General features: G+C 43.8%; 1 protein-coding gene across 1 annotated transcript; it reads left to right on the top strand.

Annotated features, from left to right (window-relative positions):
* The first annotated feature begins 4072 nt into the window (after window positions 1–4072).
* On the top strand, window positions 4073–15120 carry CGA (glycoprotein hormones, alpha polypeptide). The gene is made up of 4 exons (XM_038761351.1): window positions 4073–4122; window positions 10819–10937; window positions 12304–12488; window positions 14905–15120. Exons 2-4 carry the CDS (start codon window positions 10826–10828, stop codon window positions 14980–14982), a joined length of 375 nt encoding a protein of 124 aa, XP_038617279.1. The 5' UTR covers window positions 4073–4122; window positions 10819–10825; the 3' UTR covers window positions 14983–15120.
* The last annotated feature ends 939 nt before the right edge of the window (window positions 15121–16059 follow it).

Below are 16059 nucleotides of genomic sequence, written 5' to 3'. Positions count from 1 at the left end.
AAAGGGATCAATCAAAGCCCCCTGCCACCATGCTATGCAGATAAAGCATAGTCTCAATTCCTCCCCAAACACATCCAGATAGATATATAGATACATGTCTATATCTATCTATATATCTATCTGGATGTGTTTGGGGAGGAATTGAGACTATGCTTTATCTGTATATCTATCTGGATGTGTTTGGGGAGGAATTGAGACTATACTTTATCTGTATATCTATCTGGATGTGTTTGGGGAGGAATTGAGACTATGCTTTATCTGCATAGCATGGTGGCAGGGTGGTCTTTCATTTCAATGGAATTTATTGAGCACTTACTATGTGCACAGCACTGTAGAGAGTACTTGGGAGAGTACAATATAGCATTCATTCATTCATTCATTCATTCAATTGTATTTATTGAGTGCTTACTGTGTGCAGAGCACTGTACTAAGTGCTTGGGAAGTACAAGTCGGCAACAGACAGAGATGGTCCCTACCCAACAACGGGCTCACAGTCTAGAAGGGGGGGGAATTAGCAGACACATTCCTTGCCAAAATGGGCCTACAGTCTAGGTGTATTTGATTTGACATCTGAAAGAAAAGGGCACAGATGCCAACTTTTCATTCTGAGTGTAGGGGCACAAAGGGCACAGGGATTTTAGGGGAGTGGTTGGGCTTCAAAAAACTAACACAAAACAACCACTTATCAAATACCACATTTCATTATTAGAGTAGGGCAGTGCCTCACTCTCTCTCAAAGTTGGACTGTCCCCATCAAAGCTAGTTGGAGGGAAACTCAGTTTTCCCTTTTTCTATGCTTCTCTGCCCCCCCAGATCTGCCCAAAGTCAGTTTTCTTCTGTGAAGTCTTTCATTCCAGCCCATTGCAAAAGGCTTTCTGAGTTGGGGATAGGGAGAGAAGTGGGTGGAGGAAAGAGATATGTAAAATGTTAAGCAAATGACTTGTCACCTGGAAATTTTCTTCCCCTTGTCTAGGTGGTGTTTGTTTGGCCTGTTGACATTTCAGACTGCAGGCAGATAATACATAATTGTAGCAGAGTTTCTTTATCTTTGTGTGGGTGGAAGCACAGAGGTTGTTAGTTGGAGAAAAAGGATGTTTGCACTATTGATCAGGTCTTGTTTTGACTGAAAATGGCAGTGGAGAAGAATGGCTAAAGTCTCATTTTTAGGAACACTCTTCCTCAATTTTTTGACAACACTCCTAGCCAATTTGTATGTGTCAAGTTGCTATTATCAAGTTCATCATTTGTCATTTCAGAATTTTAAGTTTATGGCAGTTAAACTGCTATAAAGGTTCACATCCACACACCATCAGGTCTGTTTGACCCGCTGCTACTACTTACAATTTACATCCTTGGCCCCGGTTTTCAGTTGGATCAACTGAGGTATAGTGTAGATCTCTTAGCATCAAGCTGAAAGACCAAACTCCCCTCAGTCACTTTTCTTTCTAGAAGAGGAATTCCTGAAGGAGAATTTTGAAAGGAAAAGGAACCTTAATAAACCCATTTACTTTTATATCAATACAGTAGAAAAATGCCTTCTTGAAGGTCACAGCTTTTTTGATAATTAAAACTGTTCACATCAAGATCCAATCTTAAAAAATAAGGACAGTTCTTCTTGCCCTACACAATCTCTCTCAGAAATTATTCCACCATCCTTCAGTTCTGTTCAAATCTGGGTCTCAGAGGAACCGTTCCTAGAAAGAGACCTGTGCTGAGCAATGAAACCAATGACTAAATTAAAATCACAGACTCTCATCCAACTGGGCACTTTGCCTAGCCTTTCAGAGGGGAAGAAGGAAAGAAAGAAGAAAAGGGGAAAGGAAGGGAAAGGAGGGAGGGAGGCAGGGAGGAGAAAAAGATGGAAGGAGGAAGGGAAGGAGGAAAGAAGGAAAGGGGGAAACCAGCAAGCTTTCAAGTGCCAGAGAGCTGAGGTGATTAGTTCCGCGTGTTTGCATTTAAACCCAGAACAGGATGCTGAGCAGTTAGATTATAGGGCTGTAATGCTTTCGACCCAGGTGTCTAGAAACGACGGGATGTGTTGCCCTAACTAGAAAAAAACACAAAGTGTTTGGGTAAATAATGAAGGAGAGAAAGCCCTTTGTGAGCAGTTGGTCACAAAGAGAAGCAGTGCGGCATAGTGGACAGAGAATGGACCTGGGGGTCAGAAGGACCTGGATTCTAATTCTGACTCCACCACTTGTCCACTGTGTGACCTTGAGTAAGTCACTTAACGTCTCTGTACCTCAGTTCCCTCATCTGCAAAATGGGGATAAAGACTGAGCCCCATATGGGACATGGACTGTGTCCAACCTGATTAGCTTGTATCTACCCCAGCGCTTAGTATAGTGCCTGGCACAGAGTAAGTGCTTAACAAGCATCTCATCCAGAATACCTTGAGCAATAATTGCCCTAATAACACTGGGAAAGTATAAAAGATCTTCAGATATGCACATAGTGGGAGCTGAGTATATATCACTGATTGGTATGGAGGTGGAAGTAGATGTGAGGAAAGGAGAGGGAGAGGGTGGAGAAGGAGCTGCAGATCACTCCTCAACAGTAGTGAGAACATCAGTCATAGAAATCCTCATCCCCCTCCAGAGAGCCAGAGATGACCATTCCTTCTGCATTGGGTACGTACGTGTACACAGACACAAACACATGCACACATACATACACTGCTCCATGTGATGTCGGGGTGTTTGCTGTTTGTGCAGAGGTGCTCTGTGCACAGTAAACACTCGATAAATGCCACTGATTGATTGAAGTGCCTAATGCTGGTTTTTTTTGTTTTTGTCCCAAGATCCTCTTGAAGCATCTACTTAAAAACAGCCACCCCTTTCCTGACTGCTGTGTTTGCTCTGTCTGCTACAACCATCTCCCAGCTCTCAGCTGGGTTGCCACATATTCTGAGGCAGTGCTTTCCTGTGTCCTTAATCAATCTATAGTATTTTTAAGCACCTATGGTGTGCAGAGCATAGGAGAATATAATATAGTTAAAAGTCATAATCCCTGCTTTCAAGAGGAAGGCAGGCACAAAATAATTTACAGATTAGAGGAGGAAGCAAAATGGATAAAAACATTTCTTCTGTCCCACATTTCTGATCCCCCTTATTTTCAGATGTCATCTTGTTCACTACACAAGCGTTTTTTGACTAGGCTAGTGCCACCCATTCTCAGATGTTCTACCTTGCAAAGCTGTCTTGAGGTGAGCATGGCTTTCATGTCAGGAGACTTCCTTCTTTCCAGGACTTCATCATTTGTGCTTCTGATTTATGTAGTAATACTGTGTATGTTCCATAAATAAAGCTAATGGGACTTGCTCAAGAAATTGGCTATGGCATGTGAGGGGTGTCCAGGTTTTGCAACCTTGAGGAAGGTTGGAAAGTACTTCTGTTCTGAAGACCTTCAGTTCGGTCTGCAGCCTTATGCCACATGGCCGCCACCCTCTGACATTTTCCCCAGATATGCTCTGACCTTGATTATTATCTTGCCTGCACATGGCAGTGCATCAGACTCACTTAAAACAAACACCCCAGTGTTTAATATTTTCCAATCCTCTTCGAAATAACATCGCCAACCTGGAAATGTTCTGCATCCTTTATCTTGAAACTTACATCCCCGAACTGTTTAAGCAACCATGAGTAGTCTAATTAAACCTGATACTTTGAGGCCCATGTTTATGAGACAGGGTCAGATTTCAAGATGCTCACTACACAGTTTGATGAAACCATGTCGAGAACAGCAACGCACTTGGTGCCCATAGACTGACCTTGCTGTTGCTCGCTGCTTCCTCCCTCCCCCCCAAAAAAAATCCAAAACAAAAAGGTACCTATCTGAGACTCCAAAACAAGATAAGACCAAATTGGAATCCTGGTAATTACATCAAGTACATCAAGTTCCATCTCTGAGGGGAGGGAGGGGAATTTACAGTTGATCCCAGGGCTTAGCCATTGGCAGAGTGCAGTTTCCCTCTCTTGGTATAAAAGGCAGGTAAGAACGTCAGTTACTAGTAAGACTTGAAGAAAGTCCCTGAGCTACAGGAACCACAGCTAGACTCCAAAATCCTTCTTCAGATCTTGAAGCAACAGCTCTGGGCTCTTCGCCTAACAAGGCCGCAGAAAGGTAATATGAATAAAATGTCTTCAGAAATGCTTGTTTTAGTGGGGGGTTAAAAAGCTTGCAAGTATATATGAGAGATAATGTTTTTTCTACCTCCGATGGCTCTTCTCAGGGAAGATAGATTTCACAGGGAGAGGAAAGGTTGAGCACCTACTCGTTCTCTCTGAGGTCCAACTTTCTGAGTGGAACTGAAACTCTGGAAAGCCGGGCTCTCAGATCCTGGGAAAGATGACAACACATCTGCTTAGAGAAAGCCACTGGGCCAGGTTGGATGTGTGTCGCTTTAGCGGAAATTGTTCCTATAGGATTTGCCGTGTTAAGAAGCCTGAACACTTGGCTCCCTGGGATGAGGAAGTGTGGGTACAGAGTGAAGCAGCAAGGTCTAGTGAAAAGAGCATGGGCCTAGGCGTCAGAGGACCTGAATTATACTCCCAGCTCTGCCAAGTGAATGCCGTGTGACCTTGGATAAGTCACTTAACTTCTCTGTGCCTCAGTTCCCTCATCTGCAAAATGGGGATTAAGACCGTAAGCCCCACGTGGGACATAGACAGTGTTCAACCTGATTATCTTGGATCATCTCCAGTACTTAGTAAAGTGCCTAGCACAAAGTAAGCACTTAATAAATACCATTTAACTCTCCCAAACACACCAAAAATAATAAAATAGGTAAGATGCTATCACCCTTTTCTGGTGGTGGGCACACAAAATGATGGATCGGGGTGTCTTCAGGATCCTACCAGTTCACTGTTTCAGCAGAGGCAGTTCCTTCAGAGAAACTCACTGTGGGCGTTTTAGCCCCGACTTGTACAGTGATGTGGGCTGTATCAGAGTAGCCTTTCAACCCTTATGAAATATTCCAAAAGTAGAATGGAGAGAACTAGGCTCCTCCTACACAGTCTTTCACTAATAAATTACTGACCTATCTATTCCATGTCAGCAGGGACTGAAAACCGACTCCATCAAGAAGACCCTTTTCACAAACTCAATGTTACATTTTAATAATCTTGGTTCCACGTCTCAGCCAGAAGAAGTTAGAAGTTTAGGGTGACAAGACTTTGCACTTTAGGTGCTAAGCTTTGGAGGGCAGGGATTACATCTTTTATTTCTTAAGTGCCTGGTTCGTGGCTCTGTCAACAGTATGTGCTTAGGCAATACTGTTGATCTTGCTACTCCTCTCCTGTCCCTGGAGGAGAGCACTGTAGATTAGTGTCGAATGAACCAGTAAGAGAAACAGTTGGGGATGGAGAAGAGAAGGTTAGGGATGTTAGATGGTCCATCCTTGACATTGAGGATATAGTAATAATAATAATAATAATAATAATAATGGCATTTATTAAGTGCTTACTATGTGCAAAGCACTGTTCTAAGCGCTGGGGAGGTTACAAGGTGATCAGGCTGTCCCACAGGGGGCTCACAGTCTTAATCCCCATTTTACAGATGAGGGAACTGAGGCACAGAGAAGTGAAGTGACTTGCCCAAAGTCACGCAGCTGTCAAGTGGTGGAACCGGGATTTGAACCCATGACCTCTGACTCCAACGCCCGTGCTTTTTCCACTGAGCCACGCTGCTTCTGGGAAGCCAACTTCACATGATTCTTCCAGGCAGCCTGGTGCCACTCTTGGAGGCAGAATTTGGAGCTGGATGATACATTAATCTAACCCTTTAATGGCACTGCAGTGGGTTTGAGTTCTAAGAAAGCAGACTGAGAAGCACAGACCTAACCCTCGGATTCTTCATGCATTCGGTTCTAGGGGGAACAAAAATGTTACATTTTAGTGAGGGTCTGCTAGGCATAGTGACAACTTCATATAATCATTTACTTTTCCATCCCTCTTTTCTTCCTCCCACCACAGCCCTAGTTTGATTTTTTTTTGTGCATTAGAAAAACATTGCTCCTTAAGATACAGTAATCTCTTTAAGCATTTGCTGATGGCTTTTAAAGGTATTACTTGACAGGCTTTATTTAAATGGATGTTCCTTTATGTCAGTTATTAAAATGTGTGCCTCATACTGCCCATTTCTCATCAGTTCCCTCTTATCCATGGCCATCCTTTTTCTTACAAGGCTTTCTGTGCTGGAAAAGGCTTATTTATTTTGGATTGAATCTTCAGCTTCGGGTTTCAAAAAATGTGTTTTTTCTTTTCCCCACACAACTGAATTGTGAGATTTTAAGTGAACCATATTTCCCATTGTCTCACATCAGCCTGTGAGAAAGCTTTAGGAAAACAGGTGCTTCCATTTCTAAGCAGCCTCTCTCAGTCAACCTGGAATTTGTGTAAAGGTTTGCATAGCATTAATGGAGAAAGGGGACATGGGAGATTTGTTAGGTGATGAGAGTCTTGATCAAGAGCTGATTAAACTGATCCCAAAGTTGGATCACTTGCCCTCACTGTCAGAAACGTTAATATCATCCAATTGAGATGTTTCCCATAGACACTTCCGATAGGACCAGCACATCACAGCACAGCACATCTCCGCGGGAAGCTGTTTGTCTAAATTCGGGGCTGCTTCGGGGAAACTAAGTGGGTCTTTAGTGACCAGTGCTGGATTAAATGTAGTTCCTGTACTGCCGTGGATGGGTGCAACTGGATGTAAATGGGTTTGTACTTTGGGGAGGTTGGGAGGAAGCTAATCTGGGTTTGGGGTCTCCCCTGGGTTTTTGCTGTCCTGGGCCCATGACAGCCCTAATCTGGCCCTGCCTTTACAGGGCAAATGGGCACAAAGATTCAGCACAATCTAGTTTGACCAAATATGATGGATTCAATACAAAAAATTAAAGGAATCTTTTATGTTGCAATGCGTTTGCTTTCCAAGCAACGCAAGCTGAAATGCCAGAGTCCTTTCCCCATGATTTCCATCTTAGCTTCATGGGGGAAGTCCCTTAGATGTGTCTCCCCACACTTAAGAAAGGAAAGAGCTGGCTGTTTTCTTATTCACTGACCCAACGGAGCCTGCCAAATTGGACCATTTCAGCCCCAAAGTGGATTTTTTATTTTTGTCCAGAATGGCCAATTTTGGATGTCTCAGATTGATCAAATGAAGAAAGTAACACCCAACATTCCACCTGGATATGGGGAGACACACCTAAGTGTCTTCCCACAGGGGATATCGGATAGATGTCTATTTTGATCAGATTGACGGGTTAACTGTCAAATCTCCACTTAGTGTGGGGAGTTAAAAAAAATCAGTTTTTCTTACCTGTAAAATACAGATAAAACAAATCTGCCTGAGGGTTGCATGAAGCTAACTAGTAGAAAGATTGCAAAGTACAGGGCAACAATAAAACTCTATATGGATTACATTTCCAGCAATAACAATGGCTTCTGGAAACTTTAGTGGTCACTGGAACCCAATATCCTAGGGTGGGTGGACTGCTGAATTGAAATGATTTGATACTTCATTTTAGAGAAAATGGATTCTTACCTGATGTTCATTAAAGTAAGCAAGACCATTCTAAGGGGAGGCCCATCGGGGTCCAGTCCCTGCTCCCTAGGGAGCATTACTACCGATGAGAACCACTGGGTAGGAACGAGAGTTGGTTGCAAGGCCGAAATATCACTGTCACAGTCAGATTCTTTCCCTCCCCTTTCTCACATGGAAGCTGCTTGAGGATGTCTTTTTGCTGAGGGAATGGAGTTCCCTAAGATGTGGGCCTCGGGCTGTTTTGGAGTCATGCCAGGAGGAGTGAAGAGGCAACATCAGTGAAGTGTCAGTCTGGGGAGGAGATTTAAATCAATCAATCAATCAATCAATCAATCAATCATATTTATTGAGTGCTTACTGTGTGCAGAGCACTGCACTAAGCACTTGGGAAGTACAAGTTCAAGTTTAAATGCAGAACTTCCAACTTTTGCTTATGATCACTGCCCCAGTGGACAGGACTCTTCACCCCTTCTAGGCATATTTCTGGATGAGGGAAAATGGGAACTAGAAAATGGGAACAAGAAGTAGCATGGCCTAGTGGAAAAAAGCACAGGCTTGGGAGTCAGAGGACCTGGGTTCTAATCCCCATTCTGCCACCTGCTTGCTATGTGACCTTGGGCAACTCAATTTCTCTGTGCATCAGTTACCTCATCTGTAAAATGAGGATTAAATCCTTCTCCCTCCAACTTAGACTGTGAGCCCCATATGGGACAGGGGCTGTGCCCAACCTCATCAGCCTATATCCACCAAAGTGCTTAGAACACTGTTCGATTCATTCATTCATTCATTCAATCATATTTATTGAGCACTTACTGTGTGCAGAGCACTGTACTAAGCTCTTGGGAAGTAAGTGCTTAAAATACCATTTAAATTTTTAAAAAGTTGTTACCAGCACAGCTATTTTACAGTTCCTTCCATTTCCCCATCCACATTTCATATTGATTTTTAGCACATAAATTATTTTAGAGTTAGAGACATTTAAAGACCTGCTAACAAGCTAATGAGACTATAATGGTAATGAAGCCTCCAGGCCTATAATTACATAATTAGGTTAACACAGCAAAGAATCCTTAAGTAACAATTTAGAGTAGAAGATCACACTTTGTTATAAAGTCCCTAAATGGAGTCATCAGAAGAAAAGAACTCTAGGCACTCAAGACTAGATTAGTTTTTAAAAGACGGGTCTTGAAAAAGACAAACAAATCCATGTTTTAAAAAGGTTGAACTCCTGTAATTTTTCCTGGCCTCCCTCTCTGGATGATCCAGGTCAGCTGACACCCAGCCCGGCTAAACAGAGAACAGGGCCCTTCTGGATCATAATTTAGGGCTGGGACTGGGAGCGACACTCCAGTTCTCCACTGTGATCACACCCGTGATGTAACCACTGGTGAAAATGCATGCAACTCAGTTTTAATTATGAATTACAATGCATGTTGGTGCTGTGGATCACTTAGCTGTACATGTAGGCCAGAACATTTTGGGGGAACCTGTCAAACAATGGATGGTGGCAAGTTATCAGACTCCAGACCAAACTATTGGTCCAAATCAAGGTAATGTGACTAGGGAATACAGCCCTTCTCAATGCCTGTGGACTCTCCTTAAATGCCACATTTGACTCCTTCAGCAGTTCCATCCCTGCCACATTTTGGGCTACATTCAACACCAAGTGGCATGACAGGATCGTCAAAGATGAGGTCAGTCTCTTAATATGAAGCTAAGCTTACCCCAACACAACTGTGCCGAGTGGGAAGGGGGAAGAGAATGGACAACACCAGGATACCTCAACAACGGCTGAATGGCAAACTTAAGCTGGGAAACCGAAAGCGAGGAAGTCGGAGGAAACATTTCAAGGGTACGGTAAAACAAAGTCCCAGGCAATGCTGCATCGCAGCTGAAAACTGTGAGCCAAATGCCACGGATAGACCAAAATAACACATTGCAATCAAGTAAAAGTTTTTTTGAGCAAAACTTTCCTAAAGATGGTGAGACAAGGGGCAAAAAACGAAAACAGCACCAGGTGCTGCAAGCAACATTTCAGTACAATAAGGAACAGTCTTTGCGTGTGCACAGTGTAGTCGAGTCTACAGGTCCCATACTGACCTCTTCAGCCACACATCCAACCACAGGTTAACTTCTCTGTCAATGACATCTTTGTGCACAAAGAACAATTCTCCCCATACGTTCCCATTGGCTTCATCACATCTTTTTAAGTGGGTCCTACATAAACTTGATAAGAGCACTAGGAAGATTTGAGCAGGGCCCTCAACTAAATGATGCATATGTTTAAAGAAATAATCATCACCTTCCTCTTCCCCACCCCCTGCCTAAATTTCCTAGACGATTTTTATAGATTTAAAAATACCTCCCCCAAAATGATTTACAAATAAGAAATCTAAAGAGAGTTGACTTGGGAATAAGGGCTATGAAATGCCTTTTAAACCCTGGAATTTGAGATTGAAGAGGGTGAGGATTAAAAAAAACTAAAAAAACCCTAACAGCTTAAAAAACCCTCAACAGAATTGAAATCTGAAATATACATGGGATGTCCCTGGAGTGTTTTTTTTCCAAACTCTAGCTTCCCAATGTAAATAATGTTGATTTAAAGATTTGCATTGAATACTTTTGCCTCTGTCCTACTTTTGTGCTAGGATTTTCTCTCTCCCTGAATGAATGGCTCTTCAGCAGAATGGTTTTCATAAAATATAGGCTGACACCAAAGCATAATCCATGTGCCTTAAGAAGGAAGAACGAGTTTCAACTGCAAATTTTCTTTGTGGCTTTAAAGGACTACAGCGACCATTGGTTTACAGACAAGTTTGGATATGCATGCATTAAATAAAATTGATGACTTGGGTCTTTATTTTATCCTCAGCTTTATTTGCTATTACTCTATTTTGATGGGGTTTTCCACCTGTGGTTTATATTGAGCAATTAAATTATTCATGTGCCTTCTCTAGAAAAGGCAGACTTTTATTCCGTTGGGCAACGGCAGCAGGCAACACGCAGGTTTTGTCTTTGTAGTCGTGGTCAAGGAGGAGTGTTCATGGGGGGCGGGCAGTAACCAAATAGGTGAATTAGAACAGGCTGCTGAACCTTTGGCGCCCATTTCTCCAACCCCAAATTGAGTCAAGATATGGCCCTACTCACACCAGGATATGGTAAGAATTGACAGATAACATAGGAGTAAACTGTTTAAGTTCTTAGGGAGAAGAGAGCTACCTAAGTCCATTTTGTTTTTGCTCACAAATTAATCATTTTCTTTGTATGTGCTTGCAGAAGAGCCATGGATTACTATAAAAAATATGCTGCAGTCATTCTGGCCACATTGTCTGTATTTCTGCACATTCTCCATTCCCTTCCAGATGGAGATTTTGTGTCGACTGAGCTTATGACAGGTAAGCTAAATTCAGCTTTCAAAAATCAGGGTACCGCACACTTCTAGATGAACTACAGTGACCACATTTAATTGCATTTCTTCTACCTCATCTAACGTAGTGATAAATCGTGGCTACCAGATAATATTATATCTCTGTACTCCTAGGCTGGGAAGATATATTGAAGATAGGTTCAGAGAGTGTAAATAATAATAATAATAATAATAATGTTGGCATTTGTTAAGCGCTTACTATGTGCAAAGCACTGTTCTAAGCGCTTGAGGGATACAAAGTGATCAGGTTGTCCCACGTGGGGCTTACAGTCTTAATCCCCATTTTACAGATGAGATAACTGAGGCTCAGAGAGGTTAAGTGACTTGCCCAAGGTTACACAGCACACATGTGGCGGAGCCGGGATTCGAACCCATGACCTCTGACTCCAAAGCCCGTGCTCTTTCCACTGAGCCATGCTGCTTCTCTAGCATGTAAAGCATTAATGATCCTCAGTACTGCCACTTGTTCCCCAGAACACATATTTTCATCTTGTTTAGAGAAATTACTTAGTATTCTTTATCTATTCTAGGGTGCCACAAATACAAAATCCCCTTGGCTCAATTGCTCAGACATGCTTTTTCATTTTCCCAAAGCAATGAAGCTGATTTTAACATTTTATTTGCTGGGGAGTTTACACATCAGTTCTCACGCAGAGAAACCCTGTGCATTCTGTGCACTAATTAATGTATTTTGCCCTATGGTTTGAACAATCACATCTTCCAGATGACTTACGCCTGTAACTAAATGTTACACTACCATTAGACTATATTTTTCTCTGATAAGATGGCAAAATTGTCATCTCAGAACCTTAGTCCAGGCGGCAACCCCTTAAATGAGGCATTGAGTCAGTCAACAGCATGTATTTATTTTTGCACAGTGAGCAAACCTTACTGAGCCAAGTGAATATTACTTATCAAATTCAGTAAGCAAAAATAAACTCCTGGGGAAGGCTCAGTCCTACCTTTGAGTTTATTCTTTATAGTCACCCTGCCCCCTCAATCTTCAAATTCCTTTCTCTATCGATGTCCGGACCTAGCTCTGCTTCAGGTCATCATTAGTGTTTCTCATTTTGCCTTTCTGCTCCCCTTCCAAGCACCCAGTTAGCATCAGCGTAGGAAATTCCCATGTTAAAGGCAAAAGATGACTGGAGTTCAGACCCTGAATTAAAAAAAAAATGTCCCACATACAACCCCAATCGGTGTTAACTTATAGTTGATGTAATCATAGAGATGAGAACATGAAATCAAGGGGAAAAAAACTATAACACCTTATTCTCAAAAGGTCAAAAACACTTCAAGAGCCTTCTTCATTATTTATTATTTTTTTGTGATAGGCTGTCCAGGATGCAGGCTAAGGGAAAACAAATTCTTCACCAAGATCGGGTTCCCCGTCTATCAGTGCATAGGATGCTGCTTCTCCAGGGCTTACCCTACTCCCGCACGATCAAAGAAGACAATGCTGGTTCCAAAGAATATCACATCAGAAGCAACGTGCTGTGTGGCCAATCAGTCCGTAAAGGTAGAAGTAGCAGTAGTAATAGTAGTAATAGTATTTATTAAGCGTTTACGGTGTGCAGCGCTCCGTATTAAGGACTAGGAGAGAATACACAGTCGGGAAAGGTGATGGCATGAGTGGTTGCTGTTTTGTGGGGGGGTAAAATTTGGGGTTTTAAAACCCAGACCAAGTGAAAAATCAGTGCCCCAGACACGCTCCTGGCCTAGGGTATTTCACCTTTGGGCATTAGGGTAATTTTGCCCCATTCCTACTTAATCGTGCCCCAGACACACAGGAAATCTAGCAAAATATAGCTGTATAAATATATATATGTATGTATATGTATAGAGAGAGAGCTCTACAAATATAGATCCCATATCCATCCTTTAGGGAAGGGAGACCCTAGGATGGTCAAAATTCTGGTTAACTAAGAGTCAGGGCTGCTAGTCAGGGGCTTCCCAAAATTGCCCAGAAGACTAGTGATAATCACCGCTCAGTGACCTGAGGAAGGCCCACCAAGAACAGAAACAACAGCATGGGGGGAAAAGGAAGTCACTGACTGGTTGATTCCTGGTGGGGCTTAGTTTCGGGGATTTTATGGTCCCTGGAAACCCCATCCTAACACCAATACTGAGCTGCCTGCTGATCAGATTAGCAGCCACCTAGCTACTTTGCTACTCCAAACAGCCCTACTACAACTCCTGGAAGAGTCTGGGGAGAAAGCCCAAAGGGAACTGCACCCAGCTTGACTTTACTACCTCCTCTCTACCCAGGGAGAGTTCAAATATACAAATATGTTCTGCTCAATGAAACTCTGCCTGCTGGGTAGATGAGGTCTTCCCAACAGGGAATCAATCAGCCAAGGGGAGATCAGAAATGCTACTTACTAGAGCTTCCTGGTTAGTAAAGGGACAGAAAGTCAAGTTTTTATTGTATTACTGTCACAGCCTTTTTGGGGAGGAAGGGCTGAAAAGCAATTTAGTAGCGGGAGGAGGAAGGGAGGTTCTGGGCTATGCTCCCTCATTGACTGAAGGAAATGTTGCGAAGGCCAGCCCTCCTTCCTCATTCCCAAATTGCCAATGGGCCCTGGAAAAGCATGGCTCCCTCCCTCCCTCACCCTATCTCAGCATGTGTCCCAGAGGGACTGGAGCAGGAGACTGTGCTTTCCCTCAGCTCTGGCCACACAGAATGCTTTGCTCTCACCTACCCTCTGGACATTCCCTGCAAGGGAACTGGCTTTTCCCTCAGAGCTGTCATGGTGACGACTTCTGGAGCTCCTCATGGTTCAGGATGGAAGGAAGCTACAGGGATGGGAGCAGGATTCTGCTGGGATTCCCTTTGCGCCCTCTGGGACACAGAGGTGCAAGACTTTAGCAATACCAATATCATCAAGGTCCTCCCCAACTCCTGGGGGTCCCTCTTTTCCCGTGGACCTTGGCGAGCCGCAGAACCTCCACTTCTGCAGCCGTTCATTCACTCCCATTCAGTGTGAGGTGTGTGGGGTGTGAGCATCAGGCTTCTGGTGACTGGGATGTCAGTTAAGAGAGGCAAGGTGAGAAGCAGCGAGGCTCAGTGGAAAGAGCACGGGCTTTGGAGTCAGTGGTCATGGGTTCGAATCCTGGCTCTGCCAATTGTCAGTTGTGTGACTTTGGACAAGTCACTTAACTTCTCTGTGCCTCAGTTACCTCATCTGTAAAATGGAGATTAAGACTGTGAGCCCCCCGTGGGACAACCTGATCACCTTGTAACCTCCCCAGCGCTTAGAACAATGCTTTGCACATAGTAAGCGCTTAACAAATGTCATTATTATTATTATTATTCATCTCTTTCCTATGATTTTTCTCATCAGCTCAGATGGGAAGGTCCCCTTCAGATGTGAGCAGTTGCTCACTGCAAGAAAATCTCTGTTTCCAGCAGGGTCAGCCTTACCAAGGGGAGAGGGTGTCTGTAGGGAGGAACTGAAGGTCTCATGCCTGTGGTTCCCACACTCTTTCCACTGCCACCCCTGTTAAGTCTGTGAGGGAAGGGTGCTAGAGGTTGGGGAACTGAGCAACCCCAGTCTAACCTCCCTCTTCCTTCCCTTCATCCACATCCTCACTGGCCCAGCAATCAGGAAGAAGAGATCGGAGCAGGGCAGCCAAACCCAGAGAAGAGCCTCTCTGGGACCAGTAAGGCTAAAATGAGGCCTTCCCTGAGCCCACCAGCCTCTGCCCTCAATTTAGCTTTGGAATGAAGGTGCTCTATTGGGTGCTGAGCTGTGAGCCATATCCTCATTCTCACCTTGCCCCAAATCACTGTTTATCACCTATTCATCCCAAGAGTTCCGGGGCAAGTTAGGAGTCTCCCCAACTTGGGAGTTGAGCCTCCGTCCTGAGTCACAAAAGCAAGAAAAGCTTATTTCTCTTTGGTGTAATTGTCACATGTATGTTTCTCCTTATAGGTTACAGTGATGGCTGACACACAGGTAGAGAACCACACTGAATGCACTTGTAGTACCTGCTATTATCACAAATCTTAATCCTGAGGTGTAAGACTGCTGTTTGCCTGAAAGGAAAAACAAGTTGCCTTCCCAGCACTGCGATGTAAATCCTTGGTTTCCTTCCCAACGTGCTTCGGTGTGCCTTGCAATGTACTGTCATTTTACTGCTTTTATCCCTCCTCCGGCATTAACCAGCATCCTAATTCCTTTCATTTGGAATGATGTATATAGCATGGAGCCGGTCTCGAAGGCCAAGGCCATATAAAATAAAGTGTCTATTATGTCATCATTACATTCCCGCGTACTCAGCTTTTCTTAAGGGGTGGGAAAAGGGGGGTTTAATAGAATTGCTCTGGGGTGAGGCTGGCTATTACAAAGCTATTTTCACAGTGGACAGCATCACCATTCTTGGGGAGTTGTTGAATCACCCACAGGTTGTGTCAGGATGGGGCAAATCCAAGGTAGATTTTAAACTTTCTTGGGACCTGAATGTTTAACGACACTAACAACTGCTGACTTGTTGACAGGCAATTTCCCATTGGCTCTTTTTTGGGTGGTAAAGCCAGATGAAACTCAACTATCTTAGGTGTAACTACAACAGACAGACAGACAGACAGGGAGGAAGGAGGTGGAGCAGAAGGTGGGGAAAGGCAGTTAAAAGAGGAAAGCCGGGATGGCAGAGGAAGCGGATAAAGGGGCCTGGTGTGTAGTGGGACAGAGGCAGTGAAGGATCTGCAGAGACTTAACATAGGAGAGGGCTCACTGTGCCTTCCCATGGCTTCTCCTCCTGGATGTGGAGGGTGGGGGAGTGCCGCAGAGAGCTTAGTCTGGGAGCATTGCTTGGGTCCAGTTCCCAAGGACAGACTCTCTGTTCTGGGTGTCTTGGCTTCTCCATCCCATCAGCTGCCCTTGGCTTCAGGGAATGAGTAAACTTCCTGGGGGAGAGGACATAATTTGAAAGACTTGGGAGAGGTTGGGCTGGAGGTTGGGAATCGAAGGAGGAGGGTTTATCCCTGTAGGGTTGGTCCATTTATGCATTTAAGCATTGCTCAAGTTCTTTGTAATTCCACCTTTACTTTTTCAGCTAACACAGGAAAATCTTCCCAGTACATTGCC

The sequence above is a fragment of the Tachyglossus aculeatus genome, chromosome 19 (genome assembly GCF_015852505.1).
Source record: "Tachyglossus aculeatus isolate mTacAcu1 chromosome 19, mTacAcu1.pri, whole genome shotgun sequence".
Classification (NCBI taxonomy): Eukaryota; Metazoa; Chordata; class Mammalia; order Monotremata; family Tachyglossidae; genus Tachyglossus; species Tachyglossus aculeatus.
This window is presented reverse-complemented; position numbering and strand designations above follow the sequence as displayed.